The sequence below is a fragment of the Lepus europaeus genome, chromosome 2 (assembly GCF_033115175.1).
Source record: "Lepus europaeus isolate LE1 chromosome 2, mLepTim1.pri, whole genome shotgun sequence".
Classification (NCBI taxonomy): Eukaryota; Metazoa; Chordata; class Mammalia; order Lagomorpha; family Leporidae; genus Lepus; species Lepus europaeus.
Genome location: NC_084828.1, coordinates 168,315,963 through 168,341,569, shown reverse-complemented (window position 1 = coordinate 168,341,569; position 25,607 = coordinate 168,315,963). Strand labels below are relative to the sequence as shown.

The 25,607-nt window shown below is 39.8% G+C and overlaps 1 protein-coding gene across 2 annotated transcripts in view; it reads right to left on the bottom strand.

Annotated features, from left to right (window-relative positions):
• STT3B (STT3 oligosaccharyltransferase complex catalytic subunit B) overlaps window positions 1–25,607 on the bottom strand; it is a 109,094-nt gene that overhangs the window by 52,682 nt on the left and 30,805 nt on the right. For both annotated transcript variants that reach the window (XM_062215682.1, XM_062215690.1), the window contains exons 2-3: window positions 15,238–15,346; window positions 1,642–1,929 (exon numbers count right to left, since the gene is read on the bottom strand). In XM_062215682.1, the coding sequence (XP_062071666.1) occupies window positions 1,642–1,929; window positions 15,238–15,346 (397 nt within the window). The remainder of the gene's footprint in view (window positions 1–1,641; window positions 1,930–15,237; window positions 15,347–25,607) is intronic.

Genomic DNA, 25,607 nt, shown 5'->3' with positions numbered 1-25,607 from the left:
TGTGCCTGGATAAGGAAGGCCCAAGTCCTTGGGCCCCTGCACCCACCTGGAAGACCTAGAAGCTCCTAGCTCTGATTAGGCTCAGCTCTGGCCATTGCAGTCATTCTAGGGAGTGAACCAGTAGATAGAAAATCTCTCTCTAACTCTTTCAAATAAATAAGATAAATTTTAAAAAAAGAATCTAGGCCTTCACATAGTATCACATAAAAAAATTAACTCAAGATATAAGAATGACCTAAATGTAAGAATTAAAATTAAGAAACTCTTAAAAACATAGAACAAAAGTTTCACAATACTGAAACTTACCATGATTTCTGGATATAACACTAACGACATGGGAACAAAAGACAACACAAACTGGACCTCATGAAAATTTTCAACAGAGCAAAATGGCAACCCACAGAAAGGGAGAAAATATGTGCCAATCATGTATCTAATAAGGGCTTAATATCACAAATATATGCAATACTCCTAAAATTCAACAATAAAAAAGAACAAAGAACCCAACTCAAAACTGGAAAGGTCTTGAACAAGTATTTCTAAAAAATATATATATATGTATATGTATATATATATATAACACTGGTCAAAAAGCACCAGAAAAGATGTTTACTACAGTTTTGGAAGTTTAAAAGCATGGAGCTATAGTGAGAGTCCCCTTCGGATATGTCACATGGTAGAGGGCATCAGGGCACAAGGACATGCCAGAGGAAGAGATCACAATGATGAGAGGAAGCCAAAGAGTGACGAGGGGCCTGTTTTGCTCTTTTTATTTATTTTTAAGATTTATTTATTTGAAAGGTAGAATGAGAGAGAGAGAGAGAGAGACAGACAGACAGAAACACCATCCCTTGGTTCACTGCCCAAATACCTCCAACAGCTAGGGCTGGGCCAGGGGGAAGCCAGAAGCCAGAACTTAATCCTGGTCTTCCACATGGTTGGGAAGGGCCCCAGTATCTTCGGCATCATCTGATGCTTTCTGAAGTTTTGAGTATTAGCTGGATCAGAAGCAGACCCAGAACATGAACCTGGCATTCCATTAAAAGACAAAGGCCTCCCAAGAAGCATCATAACCACTGTGCCAAAAGCCTGCCCTAATCTTCATTTTCATAGGTGTTTTTCTTTAAAGTCAACATTAAGAGATTGTTTACATTGGCTTTATCAACATTCTAGAATTACACATCAAAACAAAAATGTCTACTACTCAATTGGTTTTAAGTCATAAAATATTAGCAAAAAAAATTACGCTGCCATTTATCTAGTTGTCTAAAAATATTTAAATGTTTTAAAATCTCAAGCCATCAAACCATGTGTCAATTTTCCTAGGTAACTATTTCTACCCCTCTCTCTGAAAACAAACCAAGAAACAAATAAAATCAACAAGTTACTTTTTAATAGCCCCTATTATGGAGATAATCATTATCTGTAAATCAGGCATAACATTAAAGTTACATCTATAACTAAAGAAAGAAAACAGTACCTGATGTATTTTAAAATGGTACCCTTTATTATATTTATTATAACAGCAAGATAGCTATCTGTATGCAACTAAAATTGTTAAGAGACAAGTGTACAACTTAAAGCATTTCAGCAGAAAGGTCATATGGTATTAATGGTAACAACATATTAAGTGTTACTTACCCACAAGTAGTATGTGAACTGAAGTGCAAAAATGGCAATGCCTTCATTATCAAAGGATCCAGCTACTGACCGAGATATATAACCTGGCACTATTGCAATAAAACAGGCAGCTAAAAGTCCTGCTCCTTGGTTCCAAAGTTCTCTGGTAAGCAGGAAAGTAGATATAGACGTAAGGCCGCTAAAAGTTGGTGCAAGGAACACACATACATCTCTTATGTGAACCGTTATGTTCAATGTATTTAAAATCCAATGGATAAGGCCAGCAGTTATCATTAACCCTGGATAAACCTAGAAGAAAAAAATTGATAATTACATATAAAATGATGTAACTGAATATATCTACTCTTTTTTATAATTACATATTACTTATAGTAAATTTAAGACATCAGAACAGTTTGCCTTCTTTTTATACTACAAAATAAAATCTTTTTTAGATGGAATACAAAAATATAAAGAATAAAATACTTCAAAAAGTTCATGGAAAATGGTTACAAAAGATATTTACTTTGGTGCAAACCATTTTGTAATTCATGCGTAGATTGGGTCTTCACAAAAAGTGCACTATGAAAACAACTATGCAATGCTCTGCATCAAAAATTTATTTAAGAGTCTCTCTTCTCCCATGGACTTCACTTAGAGGTACTGCTCCTGCAGAACACATTGGGATATACCACTGTCACGTGTGCTCTTCTGCTGAGGGGCTCCAGGAAACCTTCTGAATTACAGGGGAAGACAGCAGAAGAAAGGGGAAGAAATGCATTCCCAGGGGAGAGTTCAAGGAAAGTTTGCAGTGGGAATTCTACAGAAGGAAGGAGGACACTGTGGAGCAGCGTGGACAGAGTGGATGCAAGGCTGTGGGCAGGGACACCACACATGACATCTGTGGCTGGGGGCTGGAGGAGACTCCAGCTTCTGAGAGCGAGGTGAGTGCAGACTGTGGTAGCCTATGCCACTGGATTAGGGAGGGCCTTGAGGATCACGTAAACTTTGAGCCCAGTCTGGAGCCCTGAGGTTGGGGGTGGGGGGTGGGGGAGAGAAGCACATTTCTTTAACCACATCCCTCCACAAGGACGCCCAGCAATCACCAGAGGGAAGGTGCTATCTTGATACCAGCAGAGGTTGTGGCAGCTCTCACCTGCAGCCAGGGTATTTTTACCAGAGGGAAAAATCTAGTTCCCAGTGACTTCGAGTCTCCCTGAGAGGGTTGACAGGGGGCCAAGCATCCACTCAGGATTCGGAGGTGCTCCCATCCTCTCAACCGATCACAGCTCTGCTCTGAGCACAAACTGCCAAGGTGGAGCACCCACAGGCAGTTTGCTCTGGGAATTGTCGCTGTCTCTCTGGATGGGCAGACTTGTGGGCTGAGAGGGGATCCTCTACATTCCATAACTACGAGAGCCTTGCGCACTGTGACTGTGGGAATTCTGTGTCTGCACAACAGGGTATGCGGTTAGCTGGGCTCTGGGCAATAACTGCCTGGTGTCGACTGCTGAGCGCTCCCTGACTGTTTGCAGTGGGTCAGTGCACAGGGTTATGTGTTCACACTGAAGACTGCGCAGATCCTTCATGCGGTTGTTGGGCCGCGTGGGTGAGAGTTGTACCTGCTGTGGCTAAAGCTGGGCACTGATCACCTTAGAAGAGAGGAGGCAATGCTGAGATTACACCACAGGCCGGATCAAACTCTGCCCTCTGCAGACAACAGAGAAGACCTACAATGCCAACATGGCTGTCACCCCGGATTGTCAACCCATACTTAAGCACTGACCAGAGCTCCCTGGCCCCACCCAGTACACACCTCAGGAATTCACTGAAGTAGCAGACACTCCACTAAGCCACAGAGATATAGTTTAGAGATAAAACACATCAGTGGAGAAAACCAACAAGTGTTTCCACAAATGCCTAAAAATAAGTATAGAAGTACAAGAAACAAGAACAAGGAAGACAATATGACTCCCCCGAAGGAACACAACACTACAAAATTAGAACATAAAGATGAAGAGACTGATGAAATGCCTGAAAGGAATTAAAAAGAATGATTATTGAATACTCAGAAGCAATGAGAAATAAATTCATGAGTTAAAGATATCCATTCATGAAATGGAGGAAATATTTTCCCACAAGATTGACATTTTGAAGAAAAATCAAATTGAAATTAGAAAAGAAGAAATGACTATCTCAAATGAAAAAACACAGTGGAAGGTCTGGTAGTGTGGCATAGTAGGCTAGGCCACTGCCTGCAGCACTGGCATCTCATATGGGCCCCAGTTCATGTCAAAGCTGCTCCTCTTTCAATCCAGCTCTCTGCCAATGGCCTGAGAAAGCAGCTGAAGATGGACCAAGAGGTGGGGACCCTGCATCCACATGGGAGACTCAAAAGAAGCTCCTGGCTTCCGATTGGCCCAGCTTCAGCCGTTACGGTCATTTGTGGAGTGAACCAGTGGATGGAAGACCTCTGTCTTGCTCTCTCTCCCTCTCTCTATAATTCAACCTCTCATATAAATAAATAAATTTTTTAAAAAATCTTTTTAAAATTTATTTATTTATTTGAAAGTTAAGAGTTACAGAGAGGCAGAGAGAGAGAGGTCTTCCATCTGATGGTTCACTCTCCAAATGGCTGCAATGGCTGGAGCTGCGATTCTGAAGCCAGGAGCTTCTTCCAGGTCTCCTACACAGGTGCAGGGGCCCAAGGACCTGGGCCATCTTCTACTGCTTGACCAGGCCATAGTAGAGAGCTGGATCAGAAAAGGAGCAGCTGGGACTTGAATCGGTGCCCATATGGGATGCAGGCACTTCAGGCTGGGGCTCTAACACACTGCACACAGCACCAGCCACAATATATCTTAAATAAAAATTACTTGGCCGGCGCCGTGGCTCAATAGGCTAATCCTCCGCATGCGGCGCAGGCACACTGGGTTCTAGTCCTGGTTGGGGCGCCGGATTCTGTCCCGGTTGCTCCTCTTCCAGTCCAGCTCTCTACTGTGGCCCAGGAAGGCAGTGGAGGATGGCCCAAGTGCTTTGGCCCTGCACCTGCACTGGAGACCAGGAGGAAGCACCTGGCTCCTGGCTTCGGATCAGCGCGGTGCACCGGCCACAGCGGCCATTGGGAGGTGAACCAATGGAAAAGGAAGACCTTTCTTTCTGTCTCTCTCTCTCACTGTCCACTCTGCCTGTCAAAAAAAAAAAAAAAAAAATTGCAGTGGAATGCCTTAATGGACTTGGTGAGGCAAAAAAGAAAAAGTATTCAAGCTAGAAGACAAATCTTTGGAAATATCTGATAGATAAAAAAGAAGAAATATCTGATAGATTAAAAGAAAAAGAAAAAAGAAGAAATAAAAAAGAACAATTAAAAACAGCATCTGAGATTTATGGGATACTATAAAATGACCCAACATAGGGGTCTTGAGTTCCTAAAGGTATGGAAAGAAAGAATGAATCAGAAAGCCTATTAAGTGTAATCACAGAAAACTATCCTAATTTGGAGAAAGGGACATCCAAATTCAGGAAGCACATAGAACTCCTAATAGACATGACCAGAAAAGATCTTCACCATGACACATAACAGGCAAACTTTTAACAGTAAAATATAGAAAAAAAAGATTCTAAAATATGCACGAGAGAAACGCCAGATTACCTTCAGAGGATTTCCAATTAGACTGACAGCTGATTTCTCATCAGAAACCCTAAAGGCTAGGAGAGAATGGAGAGACATAATCCAAGTCCTAAAAGAAAAAAACTGTCAACCCATAATACTGTACCCTGAAAAACTCTCATTTATGAATGTACATGAAATAAACTTCCATAGAAAACAGAAATTGAATGTAAATGGCCTAAATTCTCCAATTAAAGGAAACATACTGTCTAAATGAATTTAAAAACAAGACCCAGCTATCTGCTGCCTATAAGAAACACATCTCACCAACAGATACATGCAAACTGAAAGCGAAAGGATGGAAAAAGATATTCCATGCTAATGGAAATTAAAAAAGAGGTGTAGCCATGCTAGTATCAGACAAAATAGACTTTAAAACAAAAATTTTTAAGAGACAAAGAAGGCTACTATGTAATGATTAAGTGATCTATTCAAAAGGAACATGTGACTTTTAATAAATGTATCTGACCCAATGCCAGGATGTCTGACTATTTAAAACAATTGTTAATAGAGTTAAAGGGAGAACAGACTCCAATAAGACAGTAACAGAGGGCTTTAACGCTCCATTTGAATAATGGACAGATCAACTAGATAGAAAATCAACAACAAAAAAAGAGAGCCAATCTACTCTATGGGATAAACGGACCTAATTGATATCTACAGAACATTTTATTCCGTAGCTGAATAATATTCTTTTATTTATTTATTTATTTATTTTTATTTTTTGACAGGCAGAGTGGACAGTGAGAGAGAGAGACAGAGAGAAAGGTCTTCCTTTGCCGTTGGTTCACCCTCACATGGCCGCCGCGGCCGGCGCACCGCGCTGATCCAAGCCAGGAGCCAGGTGCTTCTCCTGGTCTCCCATGGGGTGCAGGGCCCAAGCACTTGGGCCATCCTCCACTGCACTCCCTGGCCACAGCAGAGAGCTGGCCTGGAAGAGGGGCAACCGGGACAGGATCGGTGCCCCGACCGGGACTAGAACCTGGTGTGCTGGCACCACAAGGCGGAGGATTAGCCTAGTGAGCCACAGCGCCGGCCTATTTGTTTATTTTTGACAGGCAGAGTGGACAGTGAGAGAGAGAGAGACAGAGAGATAGGCACCGTGCTGAACCGAAGCCAGTAGCCAGGTGCTTATCCCGGTCTCCCATGGGGTGCAGGGCCCAAGCACTTGGGCCATCCTCCACTGCACTCCTGGGCCACAGCAGAGAGCTGGGCTGGCCTGGGAAGAGGGGCAACCGGGACTGAATCTGGCACCCCGACCGGGACTAAAACCTGGTGTGCCGGCGCTGCAAGATGGAGGATTAGCCCGTTGAGCCACTGCGTCGGCCTGAATAATATTCTTTTTAAGTTAATGGAACTTTCTCTAGGATAGATCATATACCAGGACAAAAAGCAAATCTTAGCAAATTCAAAAAAATCAAAATCATACCATGTACACTGACTACAATGAAATGAAGCTAGAAATCAACACCTTAAAAATCTCTAGAAAATATGTAAACACATGAAAACTGAACAACATGCTCTTGAATGAACAGTGAGCCACAGAAGAAATAAAAAGGGAAATCCAAAAATTTCCTGCAAACTAATGAAGATGACAATACACATATCAAAACTTGGGGGGTACAGCAACAGCAGTATCAAGAGGGAAATTTATAGCAGGTCAGTGCCTACATCAAGAAATTGGAAAAGCATAAAATACATTAACTATCAATGTCATATCAAGGCCCAGAAAAACAACAACAAAATCAAAACCACAATTAGCAGGAAAGATATAAAGAAATAAACAAAATTGAAACAAAAAAATACAGTAGATCAATGAAATCAAAAGCTGGCTTTTTGAAAAAATAAACAAAACCGATACACTTATTGACCCATCAAAAAAAAAAAAAAAAGGGAAAAGGGAAAAGATCTAAATCAATAAAATGAGAGATTTTAAAAAAAGAAATATAACAACAGACACCATAAAAATAAAAAGAACCATCAGGAATTACTACAAAGAGCTGTATGCCAAAAAAATAAGGGAAAAGACCCAAATCAATAAAATCAAATATTAAAAAGGAAACATAACAAGACACCACAGAAATAAAAAGAACCATCAGTAATTACTAAGGAGCTGTCTGCCAACAAAGGAAAATCTAGAAGAAATGGACAGATTTTAGACACACATAATCTAACAAAATTGAGTCAGGAAGAAAGAAAACCTAAAGAGACCAATAACCAAGATGGAGACAGAATCAGTAAACAAGACCCTCCCAACAAAGAAAAGCCCAGAACTGGATGGTTTCACTGCTGAATTCTACCAGACTTTAACAAGAAGTAACTCCAATTCTTCTCAAACTGTGCAAAACAACTGAAAGGGAGGCAATCTTCCCAAACTCCGTCTATGAAGCCAACATTACTTTAATTCCAAAACTGGAAAAAGATAACACAAAGAAAGAGAACTATAGATCAATAATGAACATAGATGCAAAAATCCTCAACAAAATACTAGTTAATCGAATCCTGCAACATATCAGCAAGATCATTCACCTGGACCAAGTGGGATTTTATCCCTGGTATGCAGGGATGGTTCAACGTTGGCAAATCAATCGTTCTGATACATCACATTACCAAACTGAAGAATAAAAACCATATGGTTGTCTCAACAGATGCCGAGAAAGCATCTGAAAAATCCAACACCATTTCATGATGAAAACTATAAGCAAACTGGGCATAGAAGTAACATTCCTCTAGCCGGCGCCGCAGCTCACTAGGCTAATCCTCCGCCTTGCGGTGCCGGCACACCAGGTTCTAGTCCCGGTCGGGGCACCGATCCTGTCCCGGTTGCCCCTCTTCCAGGCCAGCTCTCTGCTGTGGCCAGGGAGTGCAGTGGAGGATGGCCCAAGTGCTTGGGCCCTGCACCCCATGGGAGACCAGGAGAAGCACCTGGCTCCTGGCTTGGGATCAGCGCGGTGGGCCGGCCGCAGCGCGCCTACCGTGGCGGCCATGTGAGGGTGAACCAATGGCAAAAGGAAGACCTTTCTCTCTGTCTCCCTCTACTGTCCACTCTGCCTGTAAAAAAAAAAAAAAAAAAAAAAAGGAAGTAACATTCCTCAACATAGTCATAGCAATTTATCACAAACCCAAGTCCAGCATCCTATTGAATGGGGAAAAGTTGGAAGCATTCTCATTAAGATCCAGAACCAGACAAGGATGTCCACTCTCACCACTGCTATTCTATAGAGTTCTGGAAGTTTTAGGCAGAGCCATTAGGCAAGAGAAAGAAATCAAAGGGATACAAATTGGAAAAGAAGTCGTCAAACTATCCTTTTTTTACAGATGAATGATCCTACGTATAGGGGAACCAAAAAACACCACTAAGAGGCTACTAGAACTCATAAAAGACTTTGGTAAAGTTGAAGGATATAAAATCAACAAACAAATCAATACCTTTTGTGTACAGACAATGCCACAGCTGAGAAAATTTCTAAAATCAATTCTGTTCACAATAAATAGCTACAAAAAATTAAATACCTTGGAATAAATTTAACCAAAGAGGTGAAAGATCTCTACAATGAAAATTACAAGCCATTGAAGAAAAAAAAAAAGAAGACACAAAACAGGGAAAAATCTTCCATGTTAGTGGATTGCAAGAATTAATTAATTAAGATGCTCATATTATGAAACTAATTTATAGATTTAATGTGATACAATTCAAAATATCAATGATATTATTCTCAGATCAAGAACAAATGATACTAAACTAAAATTCATATGGAAACACAAGAGACTCTACATAGCTAAAGCAATCTTAAACAACAAAAATAATGCCAACCTCATCACAGTATCAGATTTCAAGACAGACTACAGGGTAGTTACAATCAAAACAGCCTGGTACCAGCACAAAAACAGACACATAGATGAATGAAACAGAATAGAAACCCCAGAAATCAATCCATTCATCTGCAACCAACTAATCTCTGACAAAGGAGCTAAAATCAATCACTGGAGAAAGGACAGTGTCTTCAACAAAAGATGCTGCGAAAACTGGATCTCTGGAAGCAAAAGTACAAAACAAAACCCCAACCTTATACCATACACAAAAATCAGATCAAAATGGGTAAGGATTTAAATCTATGACCTGATACCATCAAATTACTAGAAGAAAACAAATTACTAGAAGAAAGACATTGGCACAAAACTTCTTAGAAAACATTCCAAAAACACAGGCAATAAAGGCAAAAACAAATGGGATTCCATGAAGCTAGGAAGCTTCTGCATTGCAAAGGAAACATCCAAAAAAGTGAAGCGGCAACAGATTGAGAGAAAATATTTGCAAACTATGACTGGTAAAGGACTAAGTATCCAGAATCTATAAAGAGCTCAAGAAACTCAAAAACAAAACAAACAAACCAGTTAAGAAATGGGCAAAGGTCTTGAACAGACATTTCTCAAAAGAAAAAATTATCGGCTGACAGACTCATGAAAAAATGCTTAGATCACTAGTCATCAAGGAAATACAAACAAATGAAAACCACAATGAGGTTTTATCTCACCCCAGCTAGAATGGCTCTCATACAGATATCAGAAAGCAATAAACGCTGCCAAAGATGTGGAGAAAAAGGCACCCAAATCCACTGTTGGTGGGAATGCAAACTAGTTTAGCCATGGTGAAATTCAGTATGGAGATTCCTCAGAAATCTGAAAACAGATTTACCATATGACTCAGCAATCCCACTCCTGGGAATTTAGCACCCCCTCCCCCAAATCAGCATGTGAAAGAGTTATCTGTGCCCCCTTGTTTACTGCAGCTTAATTCAGAATAGCTAAGATAAGGAATCAACCCAGATGTCTATAAGCTGATGATTGTATAAAGAAATGTGGTAAATATACAATGTGAATACTATACTCAGCTGTAAAAAATAATGAAATCCTGTCTTTTGCAACAAAATGGATGCAAATAGAAATCATTATACTTAGTGAAATAAGATAATCCCAAAAAGAGAAATACTGTGTGTTTTCTCTGATCTGTGGTAACTAAAAGAGCACTAAAAAGTGATGTATATGAGCAAAATGGACATTTTGGGGATTTATATTGTTATTTATGGCCCTTGTCTCTACTGCTGAGGAGTAGTGATTTTTTTCTTAGTATTTGTTGAATTCTTTACTTAGTGGAGGGTTAGTCTTATGAATATAAAATAAACTGAAAAGTATGTAAAAAAAGAAAAATTCACTTGAAAGAAATAGACAGATCTCCCATCTGTTGGTTCACTTTCCAAATGCCTCCAACTGCCAGAATGGGTCCAAGACAAACCCAGGCACAGTGAACTCATCTGAGAACCTCTTGAGCAATCACTTGCTACATCCTAAGATGCACAAGAGCAGGAAGCTGGAAGAAGCAGTAGAGCTGGTGTTCAAATCCAGGCACTCTGATATGGATGCAGGTATCCCAAGTGGGATCCTAACCACTATGCACAATGCCCACGCCAATGCATCTTTTAGTTTCATTTTTCCATTGTTAAAAGTTACGTCATATATGGAGGAAAACACATCTAAATAAAAGATCAGAGTGCCTATGAAACTCAGATGGAAGAGTTTTAACAATGTTAAACTATAGATCACTTTCTCATTGATCTCATAACTTTTTCAGCCCTCAACAGTGTCCTAACTCTAACTTATCTTCAAGGTTGGGGTTATAATACAATCCATTCTTTTCATACTTGTTTATGTCTAAGGGAATGAGAAAAGGAGAAAGCACAATAAAGTGTATTCATAAATAACTCTCCCCTCTTCTCAAGCTCAAGATTTGAAATGTAAACAACTCTAGGAAAAGAAGACCATTCAGATGGTCAACTTAGAGATGTTCTGAGACTCTTGAAAGCTTAAGGTTTTTACACCACTTAAAGGTCTTAGGAACAGAAGGAATATAATAAAATAGAAGAATCGGCCGGCGCCGTGGCTCAACAGCTAATCCTCCGCCTTGTGGCGCCGGCACACAGGGTTCTAGTCCCGGTTGGGGCGCTGGATTCTATCCCAGTTGCCCCTCTTCCAGGCCAGCTCTCTGCTATGGCCCGGGAAGGCAGTGGAGGATGGCCCAAGTCCTTCGGCCCTGCACCCCATGGGAGACCAGGAGAAGCACCTGGCTCCTGCCTTCGGATCAGCGAGATGCGCCGGCCGCAGCAGCCATTGGAGGGTGAACCAATGGCAAAAAGGAAGACCTTTCTCTCTGTCTCCCTCTACTGTCCACTCTGCCTGTCAAAAAAAAAATAAAATAAAATAAAAAAACAAAATAGAAGAATCAGGTAACAGAAGAACCAGGTAACAGTTATACTCACCCTTACGGAAGAAGAAAATAACAAAACAATAAGAAGATTAAAAGAACCATAGGGGCCGGCACTGTGGCACAGCAGGTTAAAGCCTCAGGCCTGCAGTGGCAGCATCCCATATGGGTGCCGGTTTGAGTCCCAGCTGTTCCACTTCTGATCCAGCTCCCTGCTAATGCACCTGGGAAAGCAACAGAGGATGGCCCAATTCCTTGGGCCTCTGCACCCATGTGGGAGACCTGGAAGAAGCTGCTGGCTTCATATCATCTCAGTTCCAGCAGTTGCAGCCATCTGAGGAATGAACTAGTGAGTGGTAGACCTCTCTCTGTCTCTACCTCTCTCTGTAACTGTCTTTCAAACACAAAATAAATCTTTAAGAAAAAAAAAAAAACATTAAATAGGATACTATTTTTGAGCTACTACTCAGTAATCAAAATGTGCACTTACAGGGTATATTGGGTTAAGCTGTCGCCTATGATGCTGGCATCCCATATAGGCACTGGTTCATGTCCTGGATGTTCTACTTCTGATCTAGCTCCCTGCTAATGGTTTAAGAAAGCAGCGGGGTCAGCGCTGTGGCTCAACAGGCTAATCCTCTGCCTGTGGCGCCAGCACACCGGGTTCTGGTTCCGGTCGGGGCGCCAGATTCTGTCCCGGTTGCTCCTCTTCCAGTCCAGCTCTCTGCTGTGGCCCAGGAAGGCAGTGGAGGATGGCCCAGGTGCTCGGGCCTTGCACCCGCATGGGAGACCAGGAGAAGCAGCTGGCTCCTGGCTTCGGATCAGCGCGGTGCACCGGCCGCAGCGGCCATTGTGGGGTGAACCAATGGAAAAGGAAGACCTTTCTTTCTGTCTCTCTCACTGTCCACTCTGCCTGTCAAAAATAAATAAATAAATAAATAAAAGCAGCAGAGGGTGGCTCAGGTGCTTGGATCCCTGTACCCACGTGGGAGACCCAGGTGAAGCCCCTGGCTACCATCTGCCCCATCCTGGGTGTTGTGGCCAACTGGCAGATGAACCAGTAGATGAATGATCTTTTTGACTCTGCCTCTCCCTCTTTTTGTAACTCTGCCTTTCAAATAAATCTTTTAAAAAAATGTGCATTTACATCTGCTTTCTTATTCCACTCCAGTACTGAAACTGCAGTTATGTTAAGAATTTCTTTTCTTGGCTATATTATTATTATTTTTTAACAGACAGAATTAGAAACTTCAAGGCCACCCCCACCATGATCTTTAACCCACTTTTTCCCACAATGCTTAAAACTGTTTTACTTATATATTATCAACTAACTGCTCACCTTTACAAGAATATAAGCTCTAGAATAGCAAGAATTTTTTCCCTAGTCTTTAACATTAACTGACATGAAACAGATGCTCAATACCTACTGAATGTATGGGAAGGAAAGAGACTGAATTTCAGAGAAGCAGGGTATTTGGCACTGGGGTTACAAAGTCCCTTGGTATTTGCATCTCTTATCAGAGTGCCCAGTCTGAATTCTAGCTCTTCCACTTCCAATCCAGATTCTTCCTAATGTGCCCTCTGGGAGGCACTGGCAATGGGTCAAGTACTTAAGTAACTGTCCACTGTCCACACATGGGAGACCTGGATGGACTTTAGGTTCCTGGATTTGTCCCAGCTCATCCCTGGTTGTGGGGGCATTTTGAGAGTGAACCAGCAGATGGAAAGATCTCTGTGTTAGTCTGTCTCTTTCTCTGCTTTTTCAAAAATAATTATAGATGGAGGGAAGGAAAAAAGTACATTAATTCAGCATCGTGCTTAAAAATAAAAATTGTTTCATTTTACATTCTATTCTAGGTCCCAGAACATGACTCTGCTAATAATATTCAAAGAAAATTTGAAAACATCTTTCAAGGTAGACCAACATACCTATAGAGTAAAATATATGGCAGACTGAGCTAATACACAAAAAACAGCACAAATGGGACTAGGATGAATTTAAAAGGACCAAAAACAAAGCAACAACACCACAAAGGTATATTCAACCTCACAAGAATTCTTCAGATGCCAAAAATGAAGAGGAAATTCAAAGTAGGTAACTGATGTAATGGAAGCCCACACAGAGGAAGAGAAAAAACCCCAAAAAACCCAGGCCTGATAACGGTTGTAAGGATGGGAGGTTGGGGAGTTTTCACCCAAAACATTGGGCTAAGATGTAATTCCCAACACAAAGTCAGGCTGTTTATGAAAGTATAGTAGACAAATTCTACCTAACCATCAAGGGAAGCAAGCTTCGTTCCTTCCAAGCTTTGAACGAAAAAGAACTCATTCAAATGTGTGTGAATGTACATTGCACATCTATAATACTGGGTGTAAGAAATGCAAAGCTAGGAAAGTTTCTACTTGATGAACATCTGTGCTGGTATCTCACATGAGAGCACCAGTTCAAGACTCAGCTGTTCCACTTTGATCCAGCTCCTTGCTAATGGTCTGGGAAAAGCAGCAGCAGATTGTCCAAGTGTTTGGGGACCTGCCACGCATGTGGGAGACCCAGCTGAAGCTCCTGGCTCCAGTCGGCCCACTGCTGGCTGTTGTGGCCATCTGGAGAATGAACCAGTGGATGGAAGTGCTCTAACTCCACCTTTCAAAATAAATAAATAATTATTTTTAAAGAAATTTATGCATCAGTAGTGAATAAAGGTTTACAAGCAAGTCAAGCATCAGAATAAACTCAATAAAATAGAAGGAAAGAATAAACTGAAATTAGTAAAACAGAAATAACAGATAATCAGAGTAAAATGTTTCTTCAGGCTAAGAAAAACGGCTAATAAAATTGATAAACCTGTGGCAATGTTCATCAAGGAAAAACATAATAAATACATGTTTTATCTCCCTTATAGCTGCCTTGCCCTTCACCTGTTCTTCTAAATTCTCCTTATATCTCAGAATTCTCCATGAAGTCTAGACAATACTTAGTTACCTAATACTTAGGAGATCTGAGGTTTGAAAAATTGGAATTATACACAGCAGGCATTCTGCCTCGCAGTTAAGATGTCAGTAGAGATAACTTGTTCCACTCTGTAGGACATGGGTTGGATTCCTGGCTCCAGACTCCAGCCCTCCTACTAATGTAGATCCTAGAAGGCAGTAGTAGTGAAGGCTCAAGTAATTGGGTTTTTGCCAGGTACATGGGAAACCTGGACTTAGGACATGTACTGTGTATTTGGGAGCCAGGGGATATGAATGCAAAGAGGGGAAGTACACATTTCTCTCCATGCACAGGCAAGCATGCTGTCTCCCAAAGAAATAATTACAAAAAAATTAGAAGTATCTGGTTATATTGAATTTCTATGTCCTTCCAAAATTTTTTTTCAAACCAAGTTGCTACAGAATAAAACAAAAACATACAAATAATCTGAATTCAAAATACACTGTGACAGTAGATCCTTATCCAGTCTTCACTACTTGTCAGAAATAGTGGCTAGGGTGAAATAACCCAAAAACAGGCAGGAGTATAGGAGGATGTGTGTGTGTCACAAGTAGAGCCTAAGTAAATTAAATATAAGATAATCAGCCATGGAAAAATACATTACCTACACAAAATTTTCAAGAATCTTATGATCTCAGCAACTAATAACTAAATAACTGTAAAATTTCATAATTAACATATATAACTGCTAATACTTACAGTACCACCTACTATTCTTCCTAGTGGATACCATGCTCTTTCATCAAACCAATTTAAAAATTCATAGAACCCATGAGATGCAAGATGATGTGTTGATCTATAGTTAAACCTAGAGAAGAGAGAAAAAAAGAAATGTTATAAAACTGGTTAATGGAGAAGAATAGCTTTCTTTAAACTGCAGCTACTTAAATATCTCTTCCAAAGTAATCTTCAATAACAGGTAGGCAGCCTGAAAATATCAAAGGAATATACTTTTGCCTCTAACATATAACTAAAAATAACTCCCCTTTCCCCTTACAAGAATACATCTACAAAACTAGTAATGTGTAAATTGACATTTGGCTATTGTTTGGAGTTCAGGTGATACAGGGCTACAAATCTGGATGAAAAAGGGAGGTGAGGGTTTACAAATTTCATCAATGCTCAATGAAGTACACGACTGTCAAAAGATTAAGCAATGACAGAAGACAGCATCAAAACGGAAGGAACATATATATGGGATCTAAATACTCACAATCCCATAACTCTAAAAATTACAGGAATAATAAACAGCACTAAAAAACAGACTTTATCAATATTGTAAAATAAGAATATGGCCTTAAAGAAAGAGATAATTTCTAAAAGACAAAGAGACAAGAAGAAATGAAACTGGAGAAACCAAAGTCTAAAATGCAAGCACAAGAAAACTAAACTGTGGAGGGAATTCCAGAGACTTTGCATGCCTAGTGAAAAGCAGCTATTATGGGGTAAAGAGGCAGAGGAGAACCATGGAGCAATCCTCAGGGTAAAGGCATTCAGAACAACCTGGAAGATGGAATCCCTTCTCTGCTGCCAAGCAAGGAGTGGGTATCAAGTGTCTACCGGAGGCAGGAGTATTACACACAGCCAAATGCGTCAACAAGCTGAGCAGTACTGTACACAAACAGAATTCACAGAAAACCCTCACACCCGAGGCTGGCACTGTGGTGCAGTGGGTTAAAGCCCCACCTGTAGCGCCAGCATCACAGATGGGCACCGGTTCAAGTCCCAGCTGGTCCTCTCAGAGTCAGCCCTCTGCTATGGCCTGGGAAAGCAGGCGATGGCCCAACTCCTTGGGGTCCTGCACCCGTGTGACAGACCTGAAGAAGCTCCTGGCTTTGGATCAGCTCAGCTCTGGTCGTTGCAGTCATTTGGGAAGTGAACCAGCAGAATAGAAGACCTCTCTCTTTCTGACTCTACTTCTCTCTGTAACTCTATCTTTCAAATAAATTAAAACAAACAAACAAACAAAAAAACAATCTTTAAGAAAATCCTCATACCCAAAATCCTTTCCAGCTCTAAGTTATAATCCTCTCCTCAACAACCAGTAGACGCAAACTCTATAGCATGTTTAGACAGCTGCCAAGTACTAAAACAAGTATACATCCAAAAATCAAATATTTGAGAAAAATAAGCACCCTATGAAAGCTAAGTACCAAAATCAGCAAATATGAAAAGTAATGCCACTGGAAACAAAACCAGTATCTTCAGAGGACTAATACAAGCCACAGCAGCCTGAGAGGAAGTATAACCTAGAGGCTAAGAGCACAGGTTCTAAACTCATTTCAGTCTTGTTTCCATTCTTACTGGTTATTATGTCCTGGACAAGTTACTTATGTTCTCTGTATTTTAGATTCTTCATCTGCAAAACAGTGATAACCAAACTATATACATATAAGGTAGTTATGAGTGAACTCTGAAAACTATGATTAGTGAAACACTTCCAAAGATCTATTTAATATTTAAGATACTGATTAGAAAAATAATTATCAACATAAAAGGATAAATAGTATAAAGGATGAATGAAGATCCAATTAGAACACAAAACAAACAGTATCACAAAAAAATTTTAAGATCTAAAGAGAAATTCTCAAGTTTGTATGTTCATCTTAATAAAGGCATCAACCAGGAGCAGGTGCTGCAGGTGGTGCAGCAGTTAAGATGCTGTTCAGGATGCCCACATCTCACATCTGAGCGCTTGGGTTCAAGTTCCAGCTCTTCTTCCCATCCTAGCTTCCTGCTGATGTGCACCATGGGAGGTAGTGGTAATGATTCAAAGCAGGTGGATCCCTGCAGTTCCTGGCTCCACTATGGCCCAGCGCCAGCACTTGCAGGCACTTGGGGAATGAGCCAGGGAAATATCTGTCTGTATCTGTCTTGCTAGCTCTCAAAAAATAAATTTTTTTTAAGAAATCCAAAGCAAATATGAATAGCATCGGACCGTGTAAATATTCTTTTCTATTATAGTAAATCATTTGAAAACTATATGCTTATCAATGAAATCCCCTCAGGCAATGATCTCAGAGCTGAAGTTCCTAACCTTTCCTGAAGAAGCCTTCTCTAATATCTTATCCTCCCATTCCACTTTCATTTGTGCTTTGAAAACATGTTAGAACCTCTACTTTAGCTCACTTTACAGGAGTATCTTTTCTTAGTTATTTTTTGCATCCTGGAGATATGGCTCCTGGCACATAACTCCTCAGGTTTAATTAGTAATTGTTTAGTCCATTACTCCTATTAACAGACTTAAAAGTTTTGCCCACTCTTCACTTAACTCAAGCCATTATGAACACAAAAATGATCTCCAATACTGGTATGCCAATTTGCATACTTTAAAAAACATTTAAGGGGCCGACGCCATGGCGTGGTAGGTTAATCTTCCACCCACGACACCGGCATCCCATATGGGCGCCAGTTCTAGTCCCGGTTGCTCCTCTTCCAGTCCAGCACTCTGCTATGGCCTGGGAAAGCAGTGGAAGATGGCCCAGGTCCTTGGGCCCATGCACCTGCATGGGAGACTGGGAGGAAGCTCCTGGCTCCTGATTGGCTCAGCTCCAGCTGTTGCAGCCATTTGAGGAGTGAACCAACGGAAGGAAGACCTTTCTCTCTGTCTCTCCCTCTCCCTGTCTGTAACCCTACCTCTCAAATAAATAAAAATCTTTAAAAAAAAAAAAAAACAAAATATTTAAATAGCCAGGAAAAGGAGGTGTTATAGATGGATAGTAATTGTATAATCAGAGGATAAGTGCCATATATCAAGGAGGCTCACTGTATTAGCTCTACTTTTCTGTCTATCTGAAATGTTTCACAGCAAATTATGTACGTGTATATGAGGGTACTTCAAAGAGTTGGTAGAAAAATCTATTAGAAGCTTATTTTTTTGAAATCAGTATACTGTTTTCCAAATATATGCATTTTACATGAATATAAGATATTTCACATGCAGGAAATGAAAAAAAATGTACACCAAAATAACTTAGCTTTTGATTCCATTTTCCATTAACTTGAAGTATTTTCATATATCTTTTTATACTGTCAAAACAACTTTCAGTATTTTAACTACAGTAAAAGGATTTGTATTGACATTAACTACAATAAAAGGTTAACTATTAAATATTAGTAGATATATGGGATTCATTATGGTTTTCTCTAGACTTTTGGTTTATTTGAAATTTTCATAGAAGTTTCAAAGGAGAATATCCCCCCTAAATTGTCTCAATCTGCATCTCTAGGCCCATGTTGCAATTCCAACTATGTATGGAGAAAAGATTAAAAATGACTAAGTGTCACATGCATAGTTTGAAAACAGCCATAAAACAGTTTAAACATGTAAATTGTTAGATAATAAAATGGATTTTTATATAGGCATTAAGGAAGAGAAATAGCCATATTACAAATTGGGAGAAGTCTCACAGACTCTCCTTTACAAAGAGGCTAAAACACATAAGCTTTTTTTTCTTCTGCAACATATGTTAGAAATACTGTGTGTACTGGCTATTCAAATACATTGCATTACAACTGCCTTTGCCTGTACTTAACAAATCAGTTAAAAGAATAAAGGACTTGCTAGAAGCCACATGTTTTTAAAATTCTTGTAAATCCCATGGTTTATTTCTTCATCCCAACAAAAGTCTAGGCCAAGAAAAGTCTAGGCACTTGATTCAGGAAGAACAGACCAACTCCTAAGGTAGAAACAGGAGACAAAATTATGCAATTCCATCTGTTGAGAAATGGTTACAATTCTTGAGAACAATTTAGTACCATGCTGATTCAAAGCAATTAAAGCTTAAACAGGGCTTGATGAGCTGGTCTAAGACTTATTCAATATATGCTGTATTGATTCCTTAAGAAAAACAAAGGCTAGGCACAAACCTATTTGCGAACTACGGCTGCTTTTATGAAAAAGGAGGGAAAGTCACCAAGTGCTGCCCCTGAATAAGAACCAGTTTTTGTTAAATACTTAATCATCTGATGCATCTGGTACCAGATTTATTTCATCTAGATTTTACTAAAATACCTAACACATACTCAAAGCCACAACAAAGCACTCTCATGACTATATATCTATCTCACGCAAGATACTATACAATATACCCTTAACCTTGAAAGTTTTCTTTTTTCTAAAAAGAAAGCATTAGTCCTAAAATTAACCTAAGGCTTCCATAGCATCAAAAGAAATCTTTGAGGTAGTAAAGGGTTGTGTATGTTTAACATTTTCAGTCCTTATTAAAACACAAAACTGTATTAGAAATATTAATTGGAAAAGAAAATGAAAAACAGTATATCACTAGCTGTAACGCCATGATCAAACTGAAGCCACCCATGACCCCTGAAGGGAGCTTTTAAAATCATTTCATATATACTTATTTCATAAAATAATTATGTTCTAAATGTTTCAACATAATATATAAGGCATGTGTAGAATTTGAGCTTGAAATTTATAGCTAAGTAAAGACAAAAAAATACATATGCTAAAGAAAGTGAAGAGGGGGCCAACATTGTGGCATACAGGATAAAGTTGATACCTGTGATGCCAGTATTCCATATGGGCACCAGTTCAAGTCCTGGCTGCTCCACTTCCCATCCAGCTCTCTGCTAAGGAGCCTTGGGCCCCTGCACCAAGACCCAGATGAAGAGAGACCCAGATGAAGCTCCCAGCTTCAGTCTGGCCCAAGCCCTGGCAGTTGTGACCATCTGGGGAATGAACCAGGAGATGGAATATTCTCTGTCTCCCTCCATCCCTCTCTGTAACTCTGCCTTTCCAAACCCAAGAGCCAGGAGCTTCCTCCTGGTCTCCCAAGTGGTTGGTTGCAGGATCCCAAGCACTTAGGCTGTTTTCCACTGCTTTTCCCAGGCCATCAGCAGGGAGTTGGATTGAAAGTGGAGCACCTGGGCCTCCAAGCAGAGCCCATATATGATGCTGGTCCCTGCATTTTTTAAAAAATGAAGTCTTGGATTAAAATGACTATCTGAAAATTGTCTTAATAGTTCTTTTAATAGAAATAATAGTTAACAGTTTTAATAGTTCTTACCCTCTTTACTTCTTTACTACATTCTTTTCTATGTATTTATTAATGTATTTGAAATGCAGAATTATAGAGAGAGGGAGAAACAGGGAGACAGGGTTGGGGAGGGGATCTTCTATCCTCTGGTTCACTCCCCAGATGGCAGAAAGGCAGGGACTGGGCCAGGCTGAAGCAAGGAGCTTCATCTGGGTCTCCCACAAGAGTGGCAGGGGGCCAATCCTCTGCTACTTTCCCAGGCACATAAGCATTGAGCTGGATCAGAAGTGGAGCAGTTGGGACTCGAACCAGCTCTTATGTGCGATACCAGCGTGGCTACCTGCTGTGCCACAAAGCTGGCCCATTTACTACATTCATATATAGATCCAAGATTAACACACATTGAGATGAATACAGGAGACAACTTGGTAGTTTAGAAACTAGGCTTCATAGAATAATTCAGACTAGGAAGTAATCAAAAAACAAAGGCAAAAGGAAAGTTTTTGGCAGTGAAAACACAGACTCAATATGGGGAGCAGTGAACTGGGAGACAAGTGACCCACATGCCACAAGTGTTGTTTTCAAATCTAATTTTCACAAGCCAATACACTTCTAGTTTAGCGCTTCCAAACCAAACAAAATCCAAGAAATAAAGAAACAATCAGGACCACAATACAGCAAAAACAAACAAAATTAAGGACAGAAAGCTTTTGATCAATGATGGTGATAAAGAGCAGCACATTTAAACAGAGGATGGCAAGAGAGACAGAGACAGCAGTAACGTAAAAGGGGGTAGGTGGGTGGAGTACTGCTTTACCACTGTCAACAAAGTCCCCTTTAAGACAGGGCAAAACCTTGAATCACCTGATTTTTAATTTGCTTTGGGTTGAGATACTGGGTCAACTAGTTTCTATCAAAAATCAGGATTACATGGATTCCAAATGAGGGCCCTCAGCTGTTTCTTTCAGATAGAGAAAGAGCATATGTTTACAGTTTATCAATAAAACACGCCCCCAAAATCATGCCTGACAATAGAATATATGCCTCTATAAAGGGTTATTCTAAGTCTGGCACTGGGTTTTACTTTTACAAAATGGTAATCATTTATTTTCCTGGAACTTAAATGCAATCAACACAAACCAGATAACAACAGATTAAAACAACAGTTTTTGAAGATATGGAAAGGCCTGGTGAAACGAAGTAAGATGGGCATAAAGAAAAAAAGGTAGAGATGGCTTTAAACAAGGTAGAAATGAAATCTTATAACATCTACTGAGGCCTTTAAAAGGAGCCAATCACTCAGTTAGGGAAAAGAGCTGTCCTAGGCAGAGAACATCCAAATGCAAAGGCCTTGAGAGAGGAGCACCGTTATCTTTAAGGAAAAGAATGTTGTCCGAGAGGTGGACTGGTAATAAGATACATTTTGAGCACTATTTATTTTCAGGTTTTTTTTTTAATGTTAACATTTGTCAGACACTAACATATAAGTTTAGTCACCAAACCATCACACCACTATCCACAGAACTCTTTGAGATAAACGACTACAGCAGGGCACAAGTATGTTACATGACTTGTCCAAAGTCACTCAACAGTTACGTAGTCAGGATGGGATTTGAAACAGGCAACTGACTCTGGTCCCCACATTCTTAAGCATGATCACATGATTCCAAACAGCAACAGAGAAATCAAAGCAATTAATCATTTGCACTATCTTCTGGGCACTATGAATCTTAAAAGTGCCATTTCAAACTGTTCCCAGGACACCCCAGGGACTATAAAGGTTTCAAAGGTTTCTCTGGGAATACTCTTCTGACAAGGTGAGGTATAGGGCACCATTCATTTAATCTACATTTGTTGTTTATATATTGAGCTCTTTTGTAAACTCTAAATTGATGAAAAGGTTCAAAAGCTAAAACAAATGTCTGAAATAAAGAATGGTGTACACATGTAAAATATAAATAAAAAACACTGGCATGATGCTCTTAAAATGTGTTAAGATACAACTTTGAACCTTGAAGCTTACGCCTTCTTTGAGTTACTTTGCAAACAAAAGGACAGGAGTCCACTATATGCTTGATCTTATCATTTCAGATTTCAACTTTTTGGTACATACATAATACTTCTTCAACAATCACAGCTAGAAACCTTTACTAGTACTGCTTATAAGGAGGATCACACGTAATTATGTGTTTTTTTTAACCAAAATGTTCAAGTACTATTCTCACAAAGGAGAAGTAAAGTGAGTGGTCCCTAGCCCCCTGCCTAAAATTTCTGTCTTGAGACTTTTCCTGTACTTCATGTGAGCATACTTCATAAAGTTCATGGAAAACATTACCAAAAATCAAATTCAGGGGCAGGTACTGTGGCACAGCAGGTTAAACTGCCACTTGGGATGCTTGTATGCCACATCAGAATGCCAGTTCAAGGCCTAGCCTCTCTGCTTCTGGATCCAGGTTCCTGCTAATACACCTGGGAAGGCAGTGGATGATGGCCCAAGTACTTGGGGTCCTGTCACCTATGTTGAATCCTGGATGGAATTTCAGGCTCCTGGCTTCAGCCTGGCACCAGCCTCAACTATTGTAGGCATCTGGGGAGTAAAACAGCAAATGGAAGATCTGTCACTTTGCCTTTCAAATAAAATAATTAATTTTTTAAAAAAGTCAAATTTAGGGGCCAACATTGTGGGCCAGCAAGTTAAGCTGTGGCCTAAGATGCCAGCATCCCATATGAGAGCGCAGGTTCCAGTCCCAGTTGCTCTGCTTCTGATCTAATTCCCTGCTAATGCACCTGGGAAGGCAGAAGATGCTCCAAGTACTTGGACCCCTGCCATACTCGTGGGAGACCTGAATGGAGTTCCTGACTCCTGGTTTCAGCCTAGCCCAGTCCCCATTATGATGGCCATTTAGGGAGTGAACTAGTTTATGGAAGCTCTTTCTCTCTGCTCTTCTTCCTCTCTGTATCTAACCTTTCAAATAAATAAATCTTAAAGAAAGTTAAATTTATTTTTGGAAGGAAAAAAACTTGAAATTCATAGTTTTCACAATATACATATCAAAAAACTTTTAAAAAGACTTCTAATATATATGGATTGAAAATTTTTTGCACTAAAATAATCTTTAATTCCATTTTCTATGAGCTTTAAAAATTATCCCCTTCTTTACCAATTCAACTGCTGTCTCCCGATAATTCTTTCTTTTAAGGAAGCTATGATTTCTAATTTTTACTCTACTAAACCTTACTTCCTCACCCAAGAAAGGCTTGTTTTATCCCAAACTCTCCTACCATCACAGAGAAGCATGCAACATAATACTAAAGAACTACTTTGTGACAATGTCTAATGATAAAAATATCTGCTTTTGTTTCAGTACTATGTGTAATAAAAAGAAAGGATAAGAAAGCATTTATTCTCACAGAATTTTTCCTTCCTGCTTTTAGAATCCTATTTATGAGGTAAAAATTAAGAATTTCTACTTGATCTAAAAAGGCCAGTTTACTTTTATTAAATAATGGATCAAAACGTTATCTGCAGAAGAATGCAGGGAAGGAAAGAAGGCACGTTAAGAAGTTGGAGCTATTGGTCATTATTGCAGTATCTTCCAGGAGATATAAATTTTCATTATTGATTATTACTATAACCATCTGTTAGTACTTTGATTTGGACAGACTATTTGTGGGATTTAAAGTGTAACAATTAGTTCTGAATCTTTTCCCCTTCCCCTTATCAAGTACTTTCTAACTTTAGAGTAATTTTAAGTATAATTCAATAAATTTCTTTACTGAATTTCAAAAGTCACATTTTACTTTTACCCCCAGTTTTTCCTTCAATCATTCAACAATTTACTTATTACTGATAAAGTTATTGATATACTCACATTCAAAAATCAAAGAAATAAAGCCCACTTGAGACTTAGTTTGTCTTAAGTAATTTTCTCCTTCTGAAGGAAAAAATACTAAAACTTTGTAGCTTCTTTAGCTTTTCATTAGATTTTACAAGTAACGTCTCGGTCTCACATTAAGGGAAGCAGTGGAAGTTCACCTTCATTACACATTTCTAGATTTGTTCTTCTAGCCTCCAGCATTAGTCTAGAAGGGGAGAAAGACTCTTCCTACTTCTTCAAATGTAGCAAGAAAAATGATACAAGAAAACCTTGTGAAAAACCACTATCTTTAAAAATATACTGGCTTTATAGAAAAGAGATTTTTGGGGGATGGCACTGTGGCATAGCAGGTAAAGCTACCACCTGCAGTGCCAGCATCCCATATGGGTGTCAGTCAGAGTCCCGGCTGCTCCACTTCCAATCCAGCTCTCTGCTGTGGCCTGGGAAAGCAGAAGATGGCCCAAGTCCTTGGGCCCCTGCACCAGTGTAGGAGACCCAGAGGAAGTTCCTGGGCTCCTGGCTTCAGATCGGTGCAGCTCCAGCTGTTGCAGCCAACTGGGGAGTGAACCATCAGATGGAATTCTCTCTCTCTCTCTCTCTCTCTCTCTGCCTCTCCTTCTCTCTCTGTGTAACTCTACGAAACAAATAAATTTAAAAAAACAAATTTTTCTAATTTTAGGGTTTTACAGTGTTTTGTAAAGAATCCTGGGTTGAATGATATTCAATTTCTGGTGTTGTGGCATAGCAGGTTCAGCCACTGCCTATAGTGCCAGCATTCCATACGGGTGCAGGTTCGAGTCCTGGCTACTCCATATCTGACGTAGTTCCCTGCTAATGCACCTGGGAAAGCAATGAAAGATGGTCCAAATGCCTTTGTATCCATGGAAGAAGCTCCTGACCTTGGCCTGGCCCAACCCAAGCCATTGCAGTCATTTCGGTAGAAGACTCCTTTCTCTAACTCTGCCTTTCAAATAAATAAAAGAAAATCTACAGCTAAACAAATATAAATATAGAAATAGGTGCCTTATTATGTCTAAAGTATTTAAAATATATATATATGAAAATCTATAGAATCAAGCTAAAAAACAAAGTATGGGTAAGCTATATAAAAAACCTGACTCTGTTCTAATGGAGAACATCTGAATACCAGAATTCCAAATGCGATACATTTCACCTATGGCAAGCACTCAAA